This window comes from Bacillus rossius, chromosome 2 (assembly GCF_032445375.1).
Source record: "Bacillus rossius redtenbacheri isolate Brsri chromosome 2, Brsri_v3, whole genome shotgun sequence".
NCBI lineage: Eukaryota > Metazoa > Arthropoda > Insecta > Phasmatodea > Bacillidae > Bacillus > Bacillus rossius.
The window spans coordinates 130,486,343-130,504,556 of record NC_086331.1 but is presented as its reverse complement, the minus strand read 5'-3'; the positions used below and the strand labels follow the sequence as shown (position 1 = coordinate 130,504,556).

At 44.6% G+C, this 18,214-nt stretch overlaps 1 protein-coding gene across 4 annotated transcripts in view; it reads left to right on the top strand.

The window, feature by feature from the left end:
* The first annotated feature begins 17,573 nt into the window (after positions 1-17,573).
* The window catches only part of LOC134529836 (zinc finger protein castor homolog 1), a 141,021-nt gene continuing 140,380 nt past the window's right edge, over positions 17,574-18,214 (top strand). For all 4 annotated transcript variants that reach the window (XM_063364329.1, XM_063364332.1, XM_063364330.1 and 1 more), the window contains exon 1: positions 17,574-17,849. In XM_063364329.1, coding sequence (XP_063220399.1) covers positions 17,582-17,849 — 268 coding nt within the window. In that variant the 5' untranslated portion in view covers positions 17,574-17,581. The remainder of the gene's footprint in view (positions 17,850-18,214) is intronic.

Genomic DNA, 18,214 nt, shown 5'->3' with positions numbered 1-18,214 from the left:
CCTCCGACAATGGTCGCGGAAGCCCGCCATCTTTATTTAACTAGAGAAGTCATCGCAGTGGCATTGTTGACTATCGCTAGACAGGAAAAATTCGCGGGTTAATTTCGCGATAGGCTAGAATCCAAGTGCGTGTAACTTATTGCCGCTTCAGTGATTGGAACACAGTTTTCCTGAAGGACTGTGAGCCAATGAATGGCCCTCAACGCAAGAAGTATCGAATCATAAGCATCCCAGTTAGCAGGTGTCTCGAGTCAGTAGCCAATGAGCTGGTGTAATATTCCCGCGTACATAGAGGATCGTGGAGTCCATCCTAGAGGTCATTCAAACCGCGAATTTTTCCAGTCCCTAACTATCGCAAGTCGACAGTGACTGTAATGTGCAATGTCGCATTGCTGGGGGCAGGCATTTTTCGCGAATAAATCTAAACGCCTATTAGACTGCAACAAGTTATACTCACACCAGCAGTTTCTTCCTTGTGATTGGCGGCCGTCTGCGAGAGAAGTCGTTGCCTTATTCGACCGAGCCACTTAGGACGTGTTTGCATCCGCACTGACTCACTGTGATTGGTGTTTAAACAACCGACATTTTCCTAAAATTAGCTCACCCAATCACGAGACACAGACGATGCTACAGTGTTTTAACTTCCAGCTAGTCTCGGAATATTTTCGTGAAATATGCATGCCGTTACGCATTGCGGACACCTGTTAAATATGGAAATGTTTCCTGCGGCAAGCCAAGAGGGAATGGATCGTAACACCCACCTGGCATATTTGTTTACCAACGAGTTTAATATTTAACTTCGTAAAGCTCCATCGTGATTGTTTTTCAACGTGTTGATTAGCGTACATGCATTTTTAGCTAGAGTTTTTTTTTTCGCGTGGTATCCTGATAGCATGGAGATGTTATTAATAGAGCCTTGCAAAATTCGCGGATTCATTCGGTGATAGGCTAGAATTCAAACACATATACCTCTTAGATAATTTTGCTATTGGCTTACTGTTCATCTGGACGAATCTCAACCAGTTATAAACCCTCAACCAAAGAAGGATCGAATCACAGACAAACCAGCTGAGACGACTTACAAGTCGGCAGCCAATAAACTTGCGTTATTTGCCCGAGTGTACAGGGGTATGTGCAGTCTATCCTGAAGGCCATCGAAATCGCGAATTTTCGGGGTCTCTAGTTATTAAGCACCGCTGTTTAACATCCTGCATGCGGACAGATGCCACGCATTCAAGATTGTGCGAGAATAACTTTAAATAAATTGTATTGAAGTGAAAACTTCTTTGGCCGCGTTGAGCGATGTTTGGTAGGGGCAAAACTTATGGGTTCGCGTCACCGATATGCTAGTGACGTGTTGCGCCAGACTGGCGACGCGCAGCTGCCTGTGTACATGTATATGCATATATACACTAGTACATTGTATATACTCGACTGTATCATGTGCGTGTTGGACTCTGTTTTGATGGGTAAAATATTGTGAGTTTGCGTTACCGACATGCTGTAGTATCAGTAAGTGAAGTTAATTTTACCACGTGAATACATGACCTAGGTCTGACATCACTGGTAAGTCATAGCTAGGTAATGAATTTTTACGTAATTTTGACATTACACTGACATCTGTTGTGACCAAAAAATGATGTAAGGATTAATTATATCATGCTGGCATCGTACTGATATAATACCAAAATAATTTTCTTACGTACCTTTGACGTAGAAATGATGTCATATTACACATTTAAAAACAAATTTTTAAGTTTTCACTTCTGTTGACAGTCCCCATGACTGGCTATTTTTTTTTTACTTTGATATTCCTGTGTGGGGATTGAGGATGTATTCAGGAAGTATTTTAATGAGGATGCGTGTTCACAAGCATTCCCATTCCATGCTCGTACAAATTAACGCGCGGAAAACTTTAATTGCAGTGAGCATAGTCATTATAGCAGACATTTTAACGCACAACCGAACTATCCACATAACTAAAACAAAACTTCCTTTTTAATGTGTTTGATTTTTTTATAGGTGTCCTAAGTTTATTCGTCTAGGTAGCGTACGTAATAGAAAATAATGTTCATATACAACTGTGCTTTCTTTAAGATTCTAAATGAGAGACTGTAATGTTGTATTGTTGATGTATCGCAATATAGTTATATATAGATGGCTGCCGAACACAATGAAACTCACAGATAAACTAGAAACTGAATCGGTAGGGGCAGGCAATTTTCGCGACTAAACCTTAACGCCTGTTAGACTGCAACAAGGTATACCAGCACCTGTGGTTTCTTCCTTGTGATTGGCGGCCGTCTGTGAGAGAAGTCGTCGCCTTATTTGACCGAGCCAATCAGGACGCGTTTGCTTCCCCACTGAATTACTGTGATTGGTGTTGTAACAATTGACATGTACCTGAAAGAAATTCACCCAATCACGAAACACAGACGATGCTACAGTGTTTTAACTTTCAACTAATCTCGGAATCTTTTCGCGAAATATGCATGCCCCTATGAGTAGGTTATGGACAAAAGTGCCATCAGGAAAGCTCAGAAAGCCAAACTCAGATAATACGAACAAGGTTGCAGACTTGCGCGCATTCCACGACAGAAGCAAGAAGTTATGGCATCGAGTTCATTAGTGAAGGTGAAACTGTGTTTCTGACGTTATTTCTCTCTGCTGATTAGAGCCCGTTCTCACACGCCGAATTGGATATTCCATTTTCTGGTCATTGCCATTGTTTGAGGCTATTCTCCTGTAAAATTAATCGCGGACGCTCTCGTGCATTTAATGTTAGGTCTCGAATTTCTCTCACTATTAACGCTTGTATGACTTTTTACGGCTCGAAAGTATGTAATGAGAGGAAACATGACCTAACACCAAATGCAAGAGACTATCGGGATAGGTTCACGGGGAATAGCAATGACAATAACCGCCTTGAATGGCTGTTCGCCGCGTGTCCCGTGCGACTCCTGCCGGCCGCCTCAGCTACTATGACGCCCTCCACAGCTACTATGACGCCCTCCTCAGCTACTATGACGCCTCCTCAGCTACTATGACGCCTCCTCAGCTACTATGACGCCCTCCTCAGCTACTATGACGCCTCCTCAGCTACTATGACGCCCTCCTCAGCTACTATGACGCCCTCCTCAGCTACTATGACGCCCTCCTCAGCTACTATGACGCCTCCTCAGCTACTATGTCGCCCTCCGCAGCTAATATGACACCTCCGCAGCTACTATGACGCCCTCCGCAGCTACTATGACGCCTCCTCAGCTACTATGACGCCCTCCACAGCTACTATGACGCCCTCCTCAGCTACTATGACGCCTCCTCAGCTACTATGACGCCTCCTCAGGTACTATGACGCCCTCCTCAGCTACTATGACGCCCTCCTCAGCTACTATGATGCCTCCTCAGCTACTATGACGCATCCTCAGATACTATGACGCCTCCTCAGATACTATGACGCCCTCCTCAGATACGATGACGCCCTCCTTAGCTACTATGACGTCCACCTCAGCTACGATGACGCCCTCCTTAGCTACGATGACGCCCTCCTCAGCTACTATGACGCCCTCCTCAGCTACTATGACGCCCTCCTCAGCTACTATGACGCCTCCTCAGCTACTATGACGCCTCCTCAGCTACTATGACGCCCTCCTCAGCTACGATGACGCCCTCCTTAGCTACGATGACGCCCTCCTCAGCTACTATGATGCCTCCTCAGCTACTATGACGCCCTCCTCAGCTACTATAACGCCCTCCTCAGCTACTATAACGCCCTCCTCAGCTACTATGATGCCTCCTCAGCTACTATGACGCCTCATCAGCTACTATGACGCCCTCCTCAGCTACTATGACGCCTCCTCAGCTACTATGACGCCCTCCTCAGCTACTATGACGCCCTCCTCAGCTACTATGACGCCCTCCTCAGCTACTATGACGCCCTCCTCAGCTACTATGACGCCCTCCTCAGCTACTATGACGCCCTCCTCAGCTACTATGACGCCCTCCTCAGCTACTATGACGCCCTCCTCAGCTACTATGAAGCCCTCCTCAGCTACTATGACACCTCCTCAGCTACGATGACGCCCTCCTCAGCTACGATGACGCCCTCCTCAGCTACTATGACGCTTTCCTCAGCTACTATGACGCCTCCTCAGCTACTATGACGCCTCCTCAGCTACTATGACGCCCTCCTCAGCTACTATGACGCCCTCCTAAGCTACTATGACGCCCTCCTCAGCTACTATGACGCCCTCCTCAGCTACTATGATGCCTCCTCAGCTACTATGACGCCCTCCTCAGCTACTATAACGCCCTCCTCAGCTACTATGATGCCTCCTCAGCTACTATGACGCCTCATCAGCTACTATGACGCCCTCCTCAGCTACTATGACGCCTCCTCAGCTACTATGACGCCCTCCTCAGCTACTATGACGCCCTCCTCAGATACTATGACGCCCTCCTCAGCTACTATGACGCCCTCCTCAGCTACTATGACGCCCTCCTCAGCTACTATGATGCCCTCCTCAGCTACTATGACGCCCTCCTCAGCTACTATGACGCCCTCCTCAGCTACTATGACGCCCCTCCTCAGCTACTATGAAGCCCTCCTCAGCTACTATGACGCCCTCCTCAGCTACGATGACGCCCTCCTCAGCTACTATGACGCCCTCCTCAGCTACTATGAGGCCTCCTCAGCTACTATGACGCCCTCCTCAGCTACTATGACGCCCTCCTAAGCTACTATGACGCCTCCTCAGCTACTATGACGCCCTCCTCAGCTACTATGACGCCCTCCTCAGCTACTATGACGCCCTCAGCTACTATGACGCCTCCTCAGCTACTATGACGCCCTCCTCAGCTACTATGACGCCCTCCTCAGCTACTATGATGCCTCCTCAGCTACTATGACGCCCTCCTCAGCTACTATGACGCCCTCCTCAGCTACTATGACGCCCTCCTCAGCTACTATGACGCCCTCCTCAGCTACTATGACGCCCTCCTCAGCTACTATGACGCCCACCTCAGCTTTTATGACGCCCTCCTCAGCTACTATGACGCCTCCTCAGCTACGATGACGCCCTCTGACAGTCGGCCGATAGGGCTCACAGCGACCACACGTTTCTGCAGAAACTTGTCTTGTGCTTGTCCCAAAAACAATTTAGTCTGCTGAATGTTTTGAGGTTGATACGATGCAATCGTGCAATGGCTACTAACACTTTGAGGCATGTGTTTGATGTGGCCAACGCAAAATATTTTTACAGCTTTCACAAAATGTTTGGCATAGGTAATATTCGATGTAATGTATTCTAACTCAGGTCAGACACCTAATGGATGCCAGTTGACGAGATAATTATCTGACTTAAGTAAACCAGACCAGTAGCAGGTTATGGCAATCTGATCACCGCGCGTGTTAACGCAATTTTTACTGTCTTATACCCGCTCCCCGCTCCTTGGCCAGCGAAATAAAAAAAAAATATTTTGCCAAGTTTCATCTATTACTTTCGCTAAGCCATACTAACAGCCCGAGAGATCATGCAGCTATACCAGTCACGTAATCTGAAAGGCCCCTGCCTTCAGAATGCCATACTTGGAAAAACATTTCGCCAAAAGGAATTGCTAGGTTTACTTAAAATATTTCTGACAATAATTCAAAACTTTCCATTGAAATTCTCTTGATCACATTGACTACTGTAGTGTTGGTCACGGTAAAGCGACACTGCGGTCTATCACATTCTACTAATTTGCTTGAAACTAGCCTTCTAATTATCTGGTTTTTAATAAGCTAATCACTTTCTTATACCGACAAATACTTAAAAACATTTTTTTTCAGAAATTTTTTTTTTTTAACACCTTGAGTCCAATAGGTATTGTTTTTATTTCTAACATATGGCTGGGAAACATAAAAATAAATGCTGATTATCTGTGGCGTCTTCTATAATATGCACCATTTTTACTTGTAATTAGTAAAAAAATTAATTTTGGCTGTTATTTAAACTGTTTATTTAAAATGACAATAATTTTTCGTTTGTCGCTGGTCGGATAAGCAAGCAGCTTTCAGCTCTATAGTTACAAGATTCGAGCACCGAGTAAAATGCTCTTGTAGCTGCTTTAATGCCGGTCTGAGCTCAGCTGCGCTATATTGCACCACCATATTCTCTGCGGGCCTGTGATGAAATCCAAGCCTTTCTGATAGAGCTGAAGTGACTTCTTCTGAACCCGAGCCATCCATCTCAGAAGTTGTACAACTTAATTTATTTTAACATCATTTAGACGCTCAGTGTTTCATATTGAATACTTAGAGACCGGAAAAAATTCACGAATTCATTTCGCGATAGGCTAAAATACAAATAGTTATACCTCAGTGCTGCCTCTGCTATTGGCTCACAACTCACCTGGATGACTCTGGGCCAATGAGAAACGCCCCACCAAAGCTTTATCGAATCACAGGCTGCTACGTTGGGACGTCTCACAAGATAGCAGCTAATGAGTGGGTGACATTTGACCGAGTGTACGTAGAACTATGGAGTTCATCCTGCAAGTCATTGAACCCGCGTTTTTTTTCCGGTCCCTATAATACTTTATTATTTACGGTATAATTCGGCTCAGCCTCGACATCAAAGACCCGGGAAGCACTCCAGTGTCATAACGAGGTTTTCAAATTATGTTGTAGTGATGAACTTGCAGTATTTCGGTCGAATTCAGACTCGCCAATAATTTATTCCTTCCCCCGTAAGCTGAAGCGACTCCAAATAGATTGGAGGAAGCAATCAAACCAATTAGCCGTCTTCCGGCTACGGGAAGCCGTATTTTCACCGACCCCCAATCAGTCCCGAGGGTAATATAATAACTGGAGACTTGAAAAATTCGCGGATTCATTTCGTGTTGTGCTAAAATTCAAATAAATATACCTTAGTGCTGCTTCTGCCATTGGTTCACTGTTGATCTGGAGGACTGAGGGCCAATAAGAGACCCTCACTCATAGAAGTGTCGAATCACAGGCCACCCAGTCGAGACGACTCACAAGTCAGCAGCCAGTGAACAGTTGGCATTTGCCCGAGTTTGTAGAGGATATTGGAGTCTATCCTGAAAGTCATTGAACACGCGAATTTTTCCGGTCTCTAGTAATAACTGAAATTCGTCGTTCGCTCGTACAACCCGCAGAGTGACAAAATGTAACAAGACAGCTTTCGAAGCGCCTGTCTAGAATATTTAGGTCACAAAAAATAAACGTGTTCATTCTCCTTCCTACATGTAACATTTAAAACTCTGCGGTACCTTTACCTTTAAATAATAAAATGTTTTGAGATATGTTGACACAGCGCCCGCATAATTTTTTGGCAGCATTGCATCTTCCATCCTTGAACCAAACTAAACTCTAAAAATAAAATAAATATTTTCTTAAGAGAATATTAAAAATTTGATTTATTAGGCGATAACCAATAAATACTGAGACAAACAAAATGAGGTAACAAAACCAAATGACACCCAAATAGTTGTGTATTTGTGTGTGCACGAGTTTTGGCATAATTATGTGCAAACAAAAGTCACCGAAAAGTGGAAGGTTTGGACTGGTTTTCATTTTCAGCTCGTAGTCCCATTAATGCCGTAACAATCTGCTAGTAGAACCTTTGAATATATATATATATATATATATACTGTATAGAAGTCGCGAGTGGATAGGATTTACTCTACGTTTTTCAGAAGCGTATGATGAGCAGCTTGGGAACTTCACCGCTGCAGTGCGCTGCCGTAACGCCCTGTATCGTCTTAGTTGTTATTTACACGTTAGAGCGCAGCACTGTCGACCGCTGTCATTCCCCGCACCCCTCAGCAATCATTCACTGCAGCTCAACGTCTTTCAACGGGAGGGGGAAGGGGTGTTTGAAGAGTTCGACACTTGTCCGCTAGGGACCACCACAAGTCGATGCCCTAGAGATGGTGGCGATTGCGGCGGTGAATTAACCAACTACCTCAAAACCGTATTAGAAATTTTAACCTGGGCTGGCGACTTCTATACAGTTCAATATATTCAAAGGTAGAACTGACAAAAAGAGCGGACATAAGCAACTACACATTCGTTCGTTTTTGACGTGACGTATAATAAATAGATGAACGCCGGCTGCACGCACGAAAAAGTGTCCCGTTACGCACATTGCCCCGTTACGCTGTGTCCCGTTACGCTCATTGTACCCTTGCGCCGCATCTATCTCTCTTCCACTCGATTGGAACAACCATCGATTTGACTTTTTCGAGGCACATTAAACTTGAAACACTCCCATTCGTTTCCTATACTTTTCCTATCATCGTCCAATCCTTAACAGAATAACACAGATTGGAAGAAGTTAAATAGCAAACATGTATAAAAGTTATAGTTAAAATAATCTCTTTGTTAAAGTAATAAACATATTTGATTTAATGAGTGCAAATAAAAATAAAATTATCAATTAAATTGTAGATTTAATTTCACTCCTTCTTTGTATCCATACAAAATAGTTATAATTCAATAAAAATGATTCAATTTTATTCATAAAAGTAGGTATGCAATAATTTTATCAATATTTCGTTATGACGTCACTTTAAACTATCGTCCGTAAACCGACTTTACAGACAACCAATATTTTTTTTGTATTCAAACAGACCTAATGTTTCGTTTATATCGTTCGAAGTAAAGTAAAATTTTCATACAGTAGACACTTTCTGCACAGACATTTTGACGCACACGTTGCTAAGAGATTTTACAAACTCAACGATGAGCCTAAGTCCCACCAAAATGTGTTGAAAATTTACAAACATGTTTTTGTAGTTGAACAATAATAGCATTTTGGCAACAGAAACTTCATTTTTGAAGATAGGTAGAGACCGGAAAATTCGCGATTTCAATGACCTGTAGGATATACTCCATGATCCTCTATGCAGGCGGGAAAATTACATCTGCTCATTGGCTACTGGCTCTTGACACCTGTCAACTGGGACGCTTGCGATTCGATACAGTTTTGGTTGAAGGTTTTTATTGGCTCAAAGTCCTTCAGATAAACTGTAAGCCAATCGCAGAAGCAATATAAAGGTACAGTTGTTTGGATTCTAGCATATCGTGAAATGAATACGCGAATTTTTCCGGACTCTACTCATTGGCTACTGATTCGTGACACCTGTCAACTGGGACGCTAGTGATTCGATACTTCTTTTGTTGAATGTTTTTTATTGGCCGAGTGTCATTCAGATAAACTGTTGCCCAATCACTGAAGCGGTAAAAAGGCAAACGTATTTTGATTCTAGCCTATCACGAAATGAATCCGCGAATTTTTCCGGTCTCTAAAGATAGGATGTGTTTCTACGGCGTGCGTGCTCGGAGTATAGCAGTATAGCGTCACTCGCGGACACAGAAGCCGGCGAGGTAGTTGCCGCGCGCGACCACAGATAGCAGCACAGGCTGTGCGCGCCTTTTCCTGTTTTCCGAGCGGAGAAAACTTGACGCCTTAGAATACTTACAAATGTATGGCCTCAAATACTGATCTTTTATACAACTTTTAAATAAAGAAAAAAAAGGGGAAGTTGTCTGTAAAGTCGGTTTACGGACGATAATTTTACGCGATAACGTCATAAGAAAACATTGATGAAAAATTGCATACTTTTTTAATTTTCAAATATTATTTAAAGTTTTTGCAAAATTTAATTTAAATAATTTGTTTAAATATAATCACCAACAATTAGTTAAAAAGCACGCCTTAACCTGTCTGATATTATAGAAGATTTCCTCGCACGGTGGTTGGCCGGTTCTTGCACGCTCGGCTCAGGCGGAACGTGACAATTTTTCGTGCGTGCAGCCGGCGTTCATCGATTTATAAGACGTTATAACGTCAAAAAGTTAAACACTTGATTTAAGTAATAGAGTAAACATAAATATAGGGTCAGAAACAGGAAACTGGATGATTTTACCAGCTTGTGTGACAGAGTTTTATTAAGTCAGGCTTCGCTCAGTACCTCAGCCAAGATTTGATTTCCTTTCATTTGATAACTAACTTTTTGCACTGTTTTTAACAGTAAACAAATAAACTGCCTGTACGTCGCACGCGCTGTGCTGTAAGCGCAAAGACCTACGCTCGTGCAACGCATTCGACGAACGTCGCTGGCGTGAATGGCAACAGTCAAATCGCACCGCAACCCAGTGCAACGCATCACGTTATTGTGCACCCGCTTTACTGCTTTACGACGCAACCACGTGGTTCTTGACCGGTGATTACGAACACCAATCATCGTACGATATTCCCTTTCGAACATCTGCCTCTGGTTGTTCGTGCTGTGGTCACGAACATGTGATAAGTAGAGACGGGAAAAATTCGCGGATTCATTTCACGATATGCTAGAATCCAAACCACTGTACATTTATATTGCTTCAATGATTGGCTTACAGTTTATCTGAAGGACAGTTAGCCAATGGGAAACCTTCAACCAAAAAAGTATCGAATCGCAAGCGTCCCAGTTGACAAGTGTCACGAGTCAATAGCCATTAAGTAAGTGGCATTTGCCTGAGTATGTAGATGGTTGTGGAGTCTATCCTAGAGGTCATCGAAAGCACGAATTTTTCCAGTCTCTAGTGATAAGTACGGACCTGAAAAATTCGCGGTTAACCTCCCGGATAGTCTACACAGTCATCTGTACACTCGGGCAAATACCGCCAGTTCGTTGGCTGCTGACTTGTGAGACGTCTCAACTGGTTTGTCCGTCATTCGATACTTCTTTGGTTGAGGGTTTCTCATTGGCCCAGAGACGCCCACACGAACAGTGAGCCAATAGCAAAAACAGGCTTGGAGGTATGTGTAGGCCTATATGAATTTCAGACTATCGCGAAATGAATCTGCGAATTTTTCCTGACTCTAGTGATAAGAGGTAGCATTCACACACGCGCTGATAAACGCTGGCAGACAGAACGGACATGGCGTCTGTGGCAGATACAAATTTTCACAATCCTGGTGACACTGTGTTGGTTCTCGTTGCAAAATGGATATTTAAATTAAACCATCTCCATGATTTTCAGACCAGATATAGTGTTAGTGAAAATGCAGAGTATTCAAATTAAAAATAATTAAAGGTGTAACTAAAGGAGTTTTGTCATACATTTCAGTAGGGTTTTAAGCCTGTTTGGAACAAGACTGTTAGTCAGTAACACTCAACGACACAAATACGGGAGATCTGAAGGATTCGGCTAAGACCCTAGCAAGGAGCAAATCCTGCATTTGCCTGGAGTTACTTGGATCCACATGTCTGGATCGGGGTTCTCCAAGACACAAGTCCAGCGCTAGCCGCTGTGTGTTCAACCGCTCTACGCAAAACCGTTGTAGCTTTTCCTTGTAGCCGTCATGTTTCAAGACAAAGACTAATCAAATAAACGGATCCTTGTATTTTGCGCATGGTGTTGGCGTGCGGTTTCCCATTAATAGGGACCGGAAAAATTCGCGGGTTCAATGACCTCCAGGATGAACTCCATAGTTCTACGTACACTCGGTCAAATGCCACCCACTCATTGGCTGCTATCTTGTGAGACGTCCCAACGTAGCAGCCTGTGATTCGATAAAACTTTGGTTGAGTGTTTCTCATTGGCTCAGAGTCATCCAGGTGAGTTGTGAGCCAATAGCAGAGGAAGCACTGAGGTATAACTATTTGTATTTTAGCCTATCGCGAAATGAATTCGCGAATTTTTCCGGTCTCTGCCCATCAGAAATGTAAAGATAAGCCAATTCAAAGAAATGGCTTGTGGGTTTGTTACTCCATCAGATACGAATTTTTTTTTGACGTGAATACGTCTTTAAAATTGCTTCCACAGTGGGAGACAATAAAAAAAAACGAATGATAACAAAATCGGGGGATAGGAGTTTGGTATTGCAGCTACATATCTATCATATCCGTCCAAAATTAGGTTACACCACTGGATAGCTAAAGGTTCAAAGAATTCGTTACGCTAAGTGAGGACTGTGACGCATCGCGCGCGGTGGAGGGGGAAGCGCCGCCATTTTGAGGTCATTTTGCTGCGTTTCGAGATTTCCATTTAGTATAACTTTTGACTCGGAGAAGCTGCTACGTTCGTTTGAGTTTCAATCATCAGCTCTCGTCAAAATATTTCGATTGCATACACAAAACATTAGTGTAAAATAGTCACAGTGAATATATAAAATATAAAATAAATATAATTAAAAATATAAAATGTCGGCCTATACACGTCAGAAAGCCAAATCCAAATGCAGAGGTCGCATACGGTTGGAAAGGGCTTCCCAAAAGCAATCGAATGACACCAATAAAACACCACATGACCGAGTGAAGCAGTGCCGGGAACGTAAAAGAACGAATGCGGCCGAGCGGATCTATGACGGTGCCAGTACATCTGCAGCTGGGGCGGTTGGAATTATGCAAGTGGTTGACGACTTCTTAGTGTTCAAACATGATTACAACATAGCGTATTTTATATGCTGTATAGAAAATATTACCTGTTACGTACACGTGTTCACGTACAACACACGGCCGTGTCCATGACACAGCCACACGCCATTTTTTGACGTGATAACGTCTTATAAATCGATGAACGCCGGCTGCACGCACGAAAAAGCATGACTCAGTGTCACGTTCCACCTGAGCCGAGCGTGCAAGAACAGGCCAACCTCCCGTGCGAGAAAGTCTTCTACAATATCAAACAGGTTAAGGCGGGGATTTTAAATAATTGTTCATGATTATATTTAAACAAATTATTTAAATTAAATTTGCAAAAAAGTGTAAATAATATTTGAAAATTAAAAAAGTGTGCAATTTTCATCAATGTTTTCTTATGGTGTTATCACGTAAAATTATCGTCCGTAAACCGACTTTACAGACAACCCCCCCTTCCTTTTCTTTTTAAGTTGTGACATTTCAAATTGTGATGTTGCGAGTTGAGCTTATTTGAACGGGCCGGTCACGAAACATGGAACGCTAGGGCATTGCAAGTTCTAGGACAGCGTGTGAGCCCGATGGTGGCTGGACGAGGTGGCCACAGACGGGGACGCACCACAACGCCGAATGCCAAATTGACTACAACGCCGACAGCTAGAAAACTGCTGTGTACCACAACGCCGAAAACCATAACGCCGAATGCCAAATTGACTACAACGCCGACAGCTAGAAAACTGCTGTGTACCACAACGCCGAAAACCATAACGTCGAATGGCAAATTGACTACAACGCCGACAGCTAGAAAACTGCTGTGGACCACAACGCCGAATTACCACAACGCCGAAAACCATAACGCTGAATGCCAAATTGACTACAACGCCGACAGCTAGAAAACTGCTGTGTACCACAACGCCGAAAACCATAACGCCGAATGCCAAATTGACTACAACGCCGACAGCTAGAAAACTGCTGTGGACCACAACGCCGAAATACATAAACGCCGAAAAATGTCATTGCAGGTCTGCCACAAAGGTTACGTTAGGTAAGGTAAGGTTAGGTTAGGTTAGGTTAGGCTAGGTTAGGCTAGCCTAGGTTAGGTAAGGTTAGGCTAGGTTAGTCTAGCCTAGGTTAGGTTAGGTTGTGGTATTTCGGCGTTAAGATACATTTAAGAAACACACACAAATTCATTCAGTTGTTTTTCATTTTGCTCCCGTGGCACTCCCCCCTTACCCGCAGCAACATTTTTCGGCGTTACTGTATTTCGGCGTTGTGGTACACGACAGTTTTCTAGCTGTCGGCTTTGCGGTCAATTTGGCATTCGGCGTTATTGTACGTTCGGCGTTGTGGTAAGGCCCCGCCACAGACGTGCTAGCGGATGGCTCGTCATTAGCAGGCGGTCAGGGGAGGGGTGGTCATTGGGGCAGCCAGCGGTCGAGGCGGGTGCCAGGTGTGGCCGCCTCGCAGCCGCGCGAGAGAAAGCGCAGTTTTGGCCGAACATCAAACCTCTCATTTGAAAATGTCAGCCCCAACAGAAATACCCCTGGCCCCCGAGGCCATATTGCCGGCGCGCATTGTGCGCCAGCCCCCTTTGTCGCCGTGGCGACACACGCGCATTGCTCGATACACGTGCTGTGGACCGGTGCATTGCTCGATACACGTGTTGTGGACCGGTGCATTGCTCGATGCACGTGTTGTGGACCGGTGCATTGCTCGATACACGTGTTGTGGACCGGTGCATTGCTCGATACACGTGTTGTGGACCGGTGCATTGCTCGATACACGTGTTGTGGACCGGTGCATTGCTCGATACACGTGTTGTGGACCGGTGCATTGCTCGATACACGTGTTGTGTACCTGTGCATCGACTCTCAGGTGCATCGTTCTCCACAACATGTCAACGTGTGTGGTCGAACGACTTAATCGTACTCTAAAGGAAGCCATGTGGAGTAGAGACCTGAAAAATTCGCGGGTTCATTATACGTGCTATGCTAAAATTCAAATAATTATACATTAGTGCTACTTCTGCCATTGGTCCACTGTCTATCTGGAGGACTGAGGGCCAATTAGAGACCCTCACTCATAGAAGTGTCGAATCACAGGCCACCCAGTCGTGACGACTCACAAGTCAGCAGCCAATGAACAGTTGTCATTTGCCCGAGTGTGCAGAGGATATTGGAGTCTATCCTAAAGGTCATTGAACGCGTGAATTTTTCCGGTCTCTTATGTGGAGGGAGTTCACAGCAAAAGGAAGTTATAAGCAGATTGATATGTTATCGCCATTATTAAATGACTATAATAACAGAAAACATCGGACTATTGGCGTAGCACCTGTTAATGTAAAAGACAACACGCTCCTGAAAACTGTTTATTCTAATTCAAATAAAATAGATGTAAAAATAACCCAAAAGCACAAGTTGGAGATTTTGTACGCGTTTCAAAAATATAAGCTGAATTTTGATAAAGGATGTACACCTAATTGGTCAACAGAAATATTTTGTGTTGTTGCCTACGAGCTATCTCTGTACTTCACAATATCACAAATAACATTTCAATCTCCTGCACTATGAGTTCGAGTTGTTCCATGAAATGTTTTGTTCGTTTGGTGACGATTGCGTGAAATAATTATTTTAGAGGCCATGGATTAAAAATTTTCATATTTATTCAAGTGAAGAAAAATGTTTTAAATTAGGCTTGTATGTGACTAAGCTATGATTCAAGCCAAAATGTTTACATTCTTCCATCATTGATATGAAAACGAAGCTTTGTGTTATATATATATATATATATATATATATATATATATATATATATATAAGAGATACATGTACAGGTATATGTATCTTATTTCATTTTATTCTAGATGGTGGATTTATCTTTGGATTAATTTTTTTTATTTTCACAAAATATATATATATATATTTTTAGCTATTAAATGAGTTCCATGTTTCTTGTTTTAGTAGAGTTGTTGACTCAAGCAAAACTTATTAGTGTACAATAATTATTTATATTATTTATTTTAATTTATAACATTTGTGTGTATATTTTTAAATCTTTTTTTCTAAAACACAAGCCTACCTACCTCAAATAAAATATTCATTAGGCAATAAAATTGTACCAAATTATTCTTCCAGCTACGCCTTAGCAAACAACGTAAAGAAATATATGGGAAGAGTATCTGAAGCAAGAATATACTGTAGCAACCACTCCCGTCATGTTGAGCTACTGCATTTACATATCATTATTTGTTCCGCATGAAAAATTATTGCTTGTGTTTCACTACATAAGCATTTAATTTTTTGGATTTTTAACAAACTTCATTGCCAGATATACGTATTGTAAAACATTATTTGTAAACAATAGGAATTTAGTCATAATTAATTTTTTTGCCCATCCAATGGCTTCGTGGTCACCCACAAAAGGTTCGTTTTCTGGGTTTTCAGAGCTGAGTAAAACCTGCCAAATGTTCCCATAAAATCACTTTAGAAATATTCCTTCATAAAGATCTACAATTAACGAAAAACAAAAAAAAAAATCAACATGGTGACTGAAGCCGAGTCATAAGGGTTTGTTTTCTGATCTTTGACAACTCGTTAGATCTCATTTCTTTCTCTATCCTTTTTGTGTTTACCTCTTGTACTTTATTTTCTTAGTATATATGTTGCTATCTTGTTTTTGTCGGAAGATGGTTGTCATTCCACAATCTAGATATCCCGGGAAATCCTCTAGTACTTGAAATCCTTTTTTAAAAGATCTTTTTAGTCCAGTGCATCTTGTGTTGCTATCACGTTGAGCCTCAAATATTTTCACACTTCTTTCTGCCACCTGGGTTTTCCTCTGAGCTCAAAAACTTGTGTCAGGATCTTCTTCGACGGTCCGTTGTCGCTCATGCGGAGCATGAAGAGGCCAGTCTTGCTTTCCTGGCGACATGCGTCAGTTATCTTCTTTCCCGACTTGTTCGCGTGCGTCACAGTTCTTCATAAGCCACCGTCACGCATCCGGTTTCACGGGCCACGAGAATGTTTCTCATTATCTCGATCACGAGCAGGAGCTGGAGAAAATCACTGCTTCATTTAACGGTTACGCCTAAATTCAAAATAGGCTACTCATAGAGCCAGCTACCTTTGGACTGGTTCTGCGATTGGCCCGCAGTGGAAAGTGCCAGACTGTGAGACGGTGAGAAACCCCTCAACCAAATAGTAGGGACCGGAAAAATTCGCTGGTTCAATGACCTGCAGGATGAACTCCATAGTTCTACGTACACTCGGTCAAATGTCACCCCACTCATTGGCTGGTTGTCTTGTGATACGTCCCAACGCGGCAGCCTGTGACTCGATAAAGCTTTGGATGGGGCGTTTCTCATTGGCCCAGAGTCAACCAGGTGAGTTGTGAGCCAATGGCAGAGGCAGCACTGAGGTTTAACAATTTGTATTTTAGCATATCGCGAAATGAATTCGCGAATTTTCCCGGTCTCTAGGTATGGCTAGAGACCTGGAAAATTCGCGGTTTCGATGGCCTTCAGGATAGACTGCACACACCCCTGTACACTCGGGCAAATAACGCAAGTTCATTGGCTGCCAACTTGTAAGTCGTCTCAGCTGGTTTGTCTGTGATTCAATCCTTCTTTGGTTGAAGGTTTATAACTGGTTGAGATTCTTCCAGATGAACAGTAAGCCATTAGCAAAATTATCTAAGAGGTATATGTGTTTGAATTCTAGCGTATCACCGAATGAATCCGCGAATTTGGCAGGTCTCTAGGTATGGCATCGCGAGTGACCCAGCCAACACACGGGCCAAACAAGCAGCCGATGATGTAGTGTTTGCATGTGTGTGGTCGTGGTGGTTGTGGTGGTTGTGGTGGTGAGGAGAGCCGGGGTGTGTGGCAGGCAGGACGGCGGACATGCTGACGGGAGGCGCGCCGCGGCGCCGCGCCGACTACGGCGAGCCCGACTACGACTCGTCCGACTCGGCCCCCGAGGCGAGCCGCTACGCCTGCGCGCGCGCCAGCCTGGACGCCGCGGCGGCGCAGCCCAAGCGCAACAAGCGCAAGAACTTCCAGCCGCGCAGCATCTCGTGCGCGGACGGCCCGGCGGAGGAGGAGGCGGAGGAGGAGGAGGAGGAGGAGGAGGAGGAGGACGAGGAGGAGGAGGCGCCCGGCGCGGCGCCCATGGACCTGAGCGAGGCGGGCAGCCGGCGCCGCGCCGCCGACGCGCGCGAAGACGCCGGACCGGCGCCCAAGTCGCGCCGTGCCGCGCCGCTCGTGCTCACCCCGGAGCAGCTGAACCGCCAGTTCCACGCGCCGCCCGCCGACGCCTCGGCCATGAAGGAGTACGCCGAGAGCACCATGAAGGAGCTGTTCAGCATCTACGGCCTCAACAGCCCCGACGTGGCCGAGGCCATCACCGAGCACGTGCCCATCGCCAACTTCTCCTCCGGTGAGTCTCGCCTCCCTCACGGACTCCCCGTAGCGCTGTTCACCTTCTTGCCTCTCCCACGGACACTCCCCGTAGCGCTGTTCAGCTTCTTGCCTCCCTCACAGACACTCCCCGTAGCGATGTTCGGCTTCTTGCCTCCCTCACGGACACTCCCCGTAGCGCTGTTCGGCTTCTTGCCTCCCTCACAGACACTCCCCGTAGCGCTGTTCACCTTCTTGCCTCTCCCACGGACACTCCCCGTAGCGCTGTTCAGCTTCTTGCCTCCCTCACAGACACTCCCCGTAGCGATGTTCGGCTTCTTGCCTCCCTCACGGACACTCCCCGTAGCGCTGTTCGGCTTCTTGCCTCCCTCACAGACACTCCCC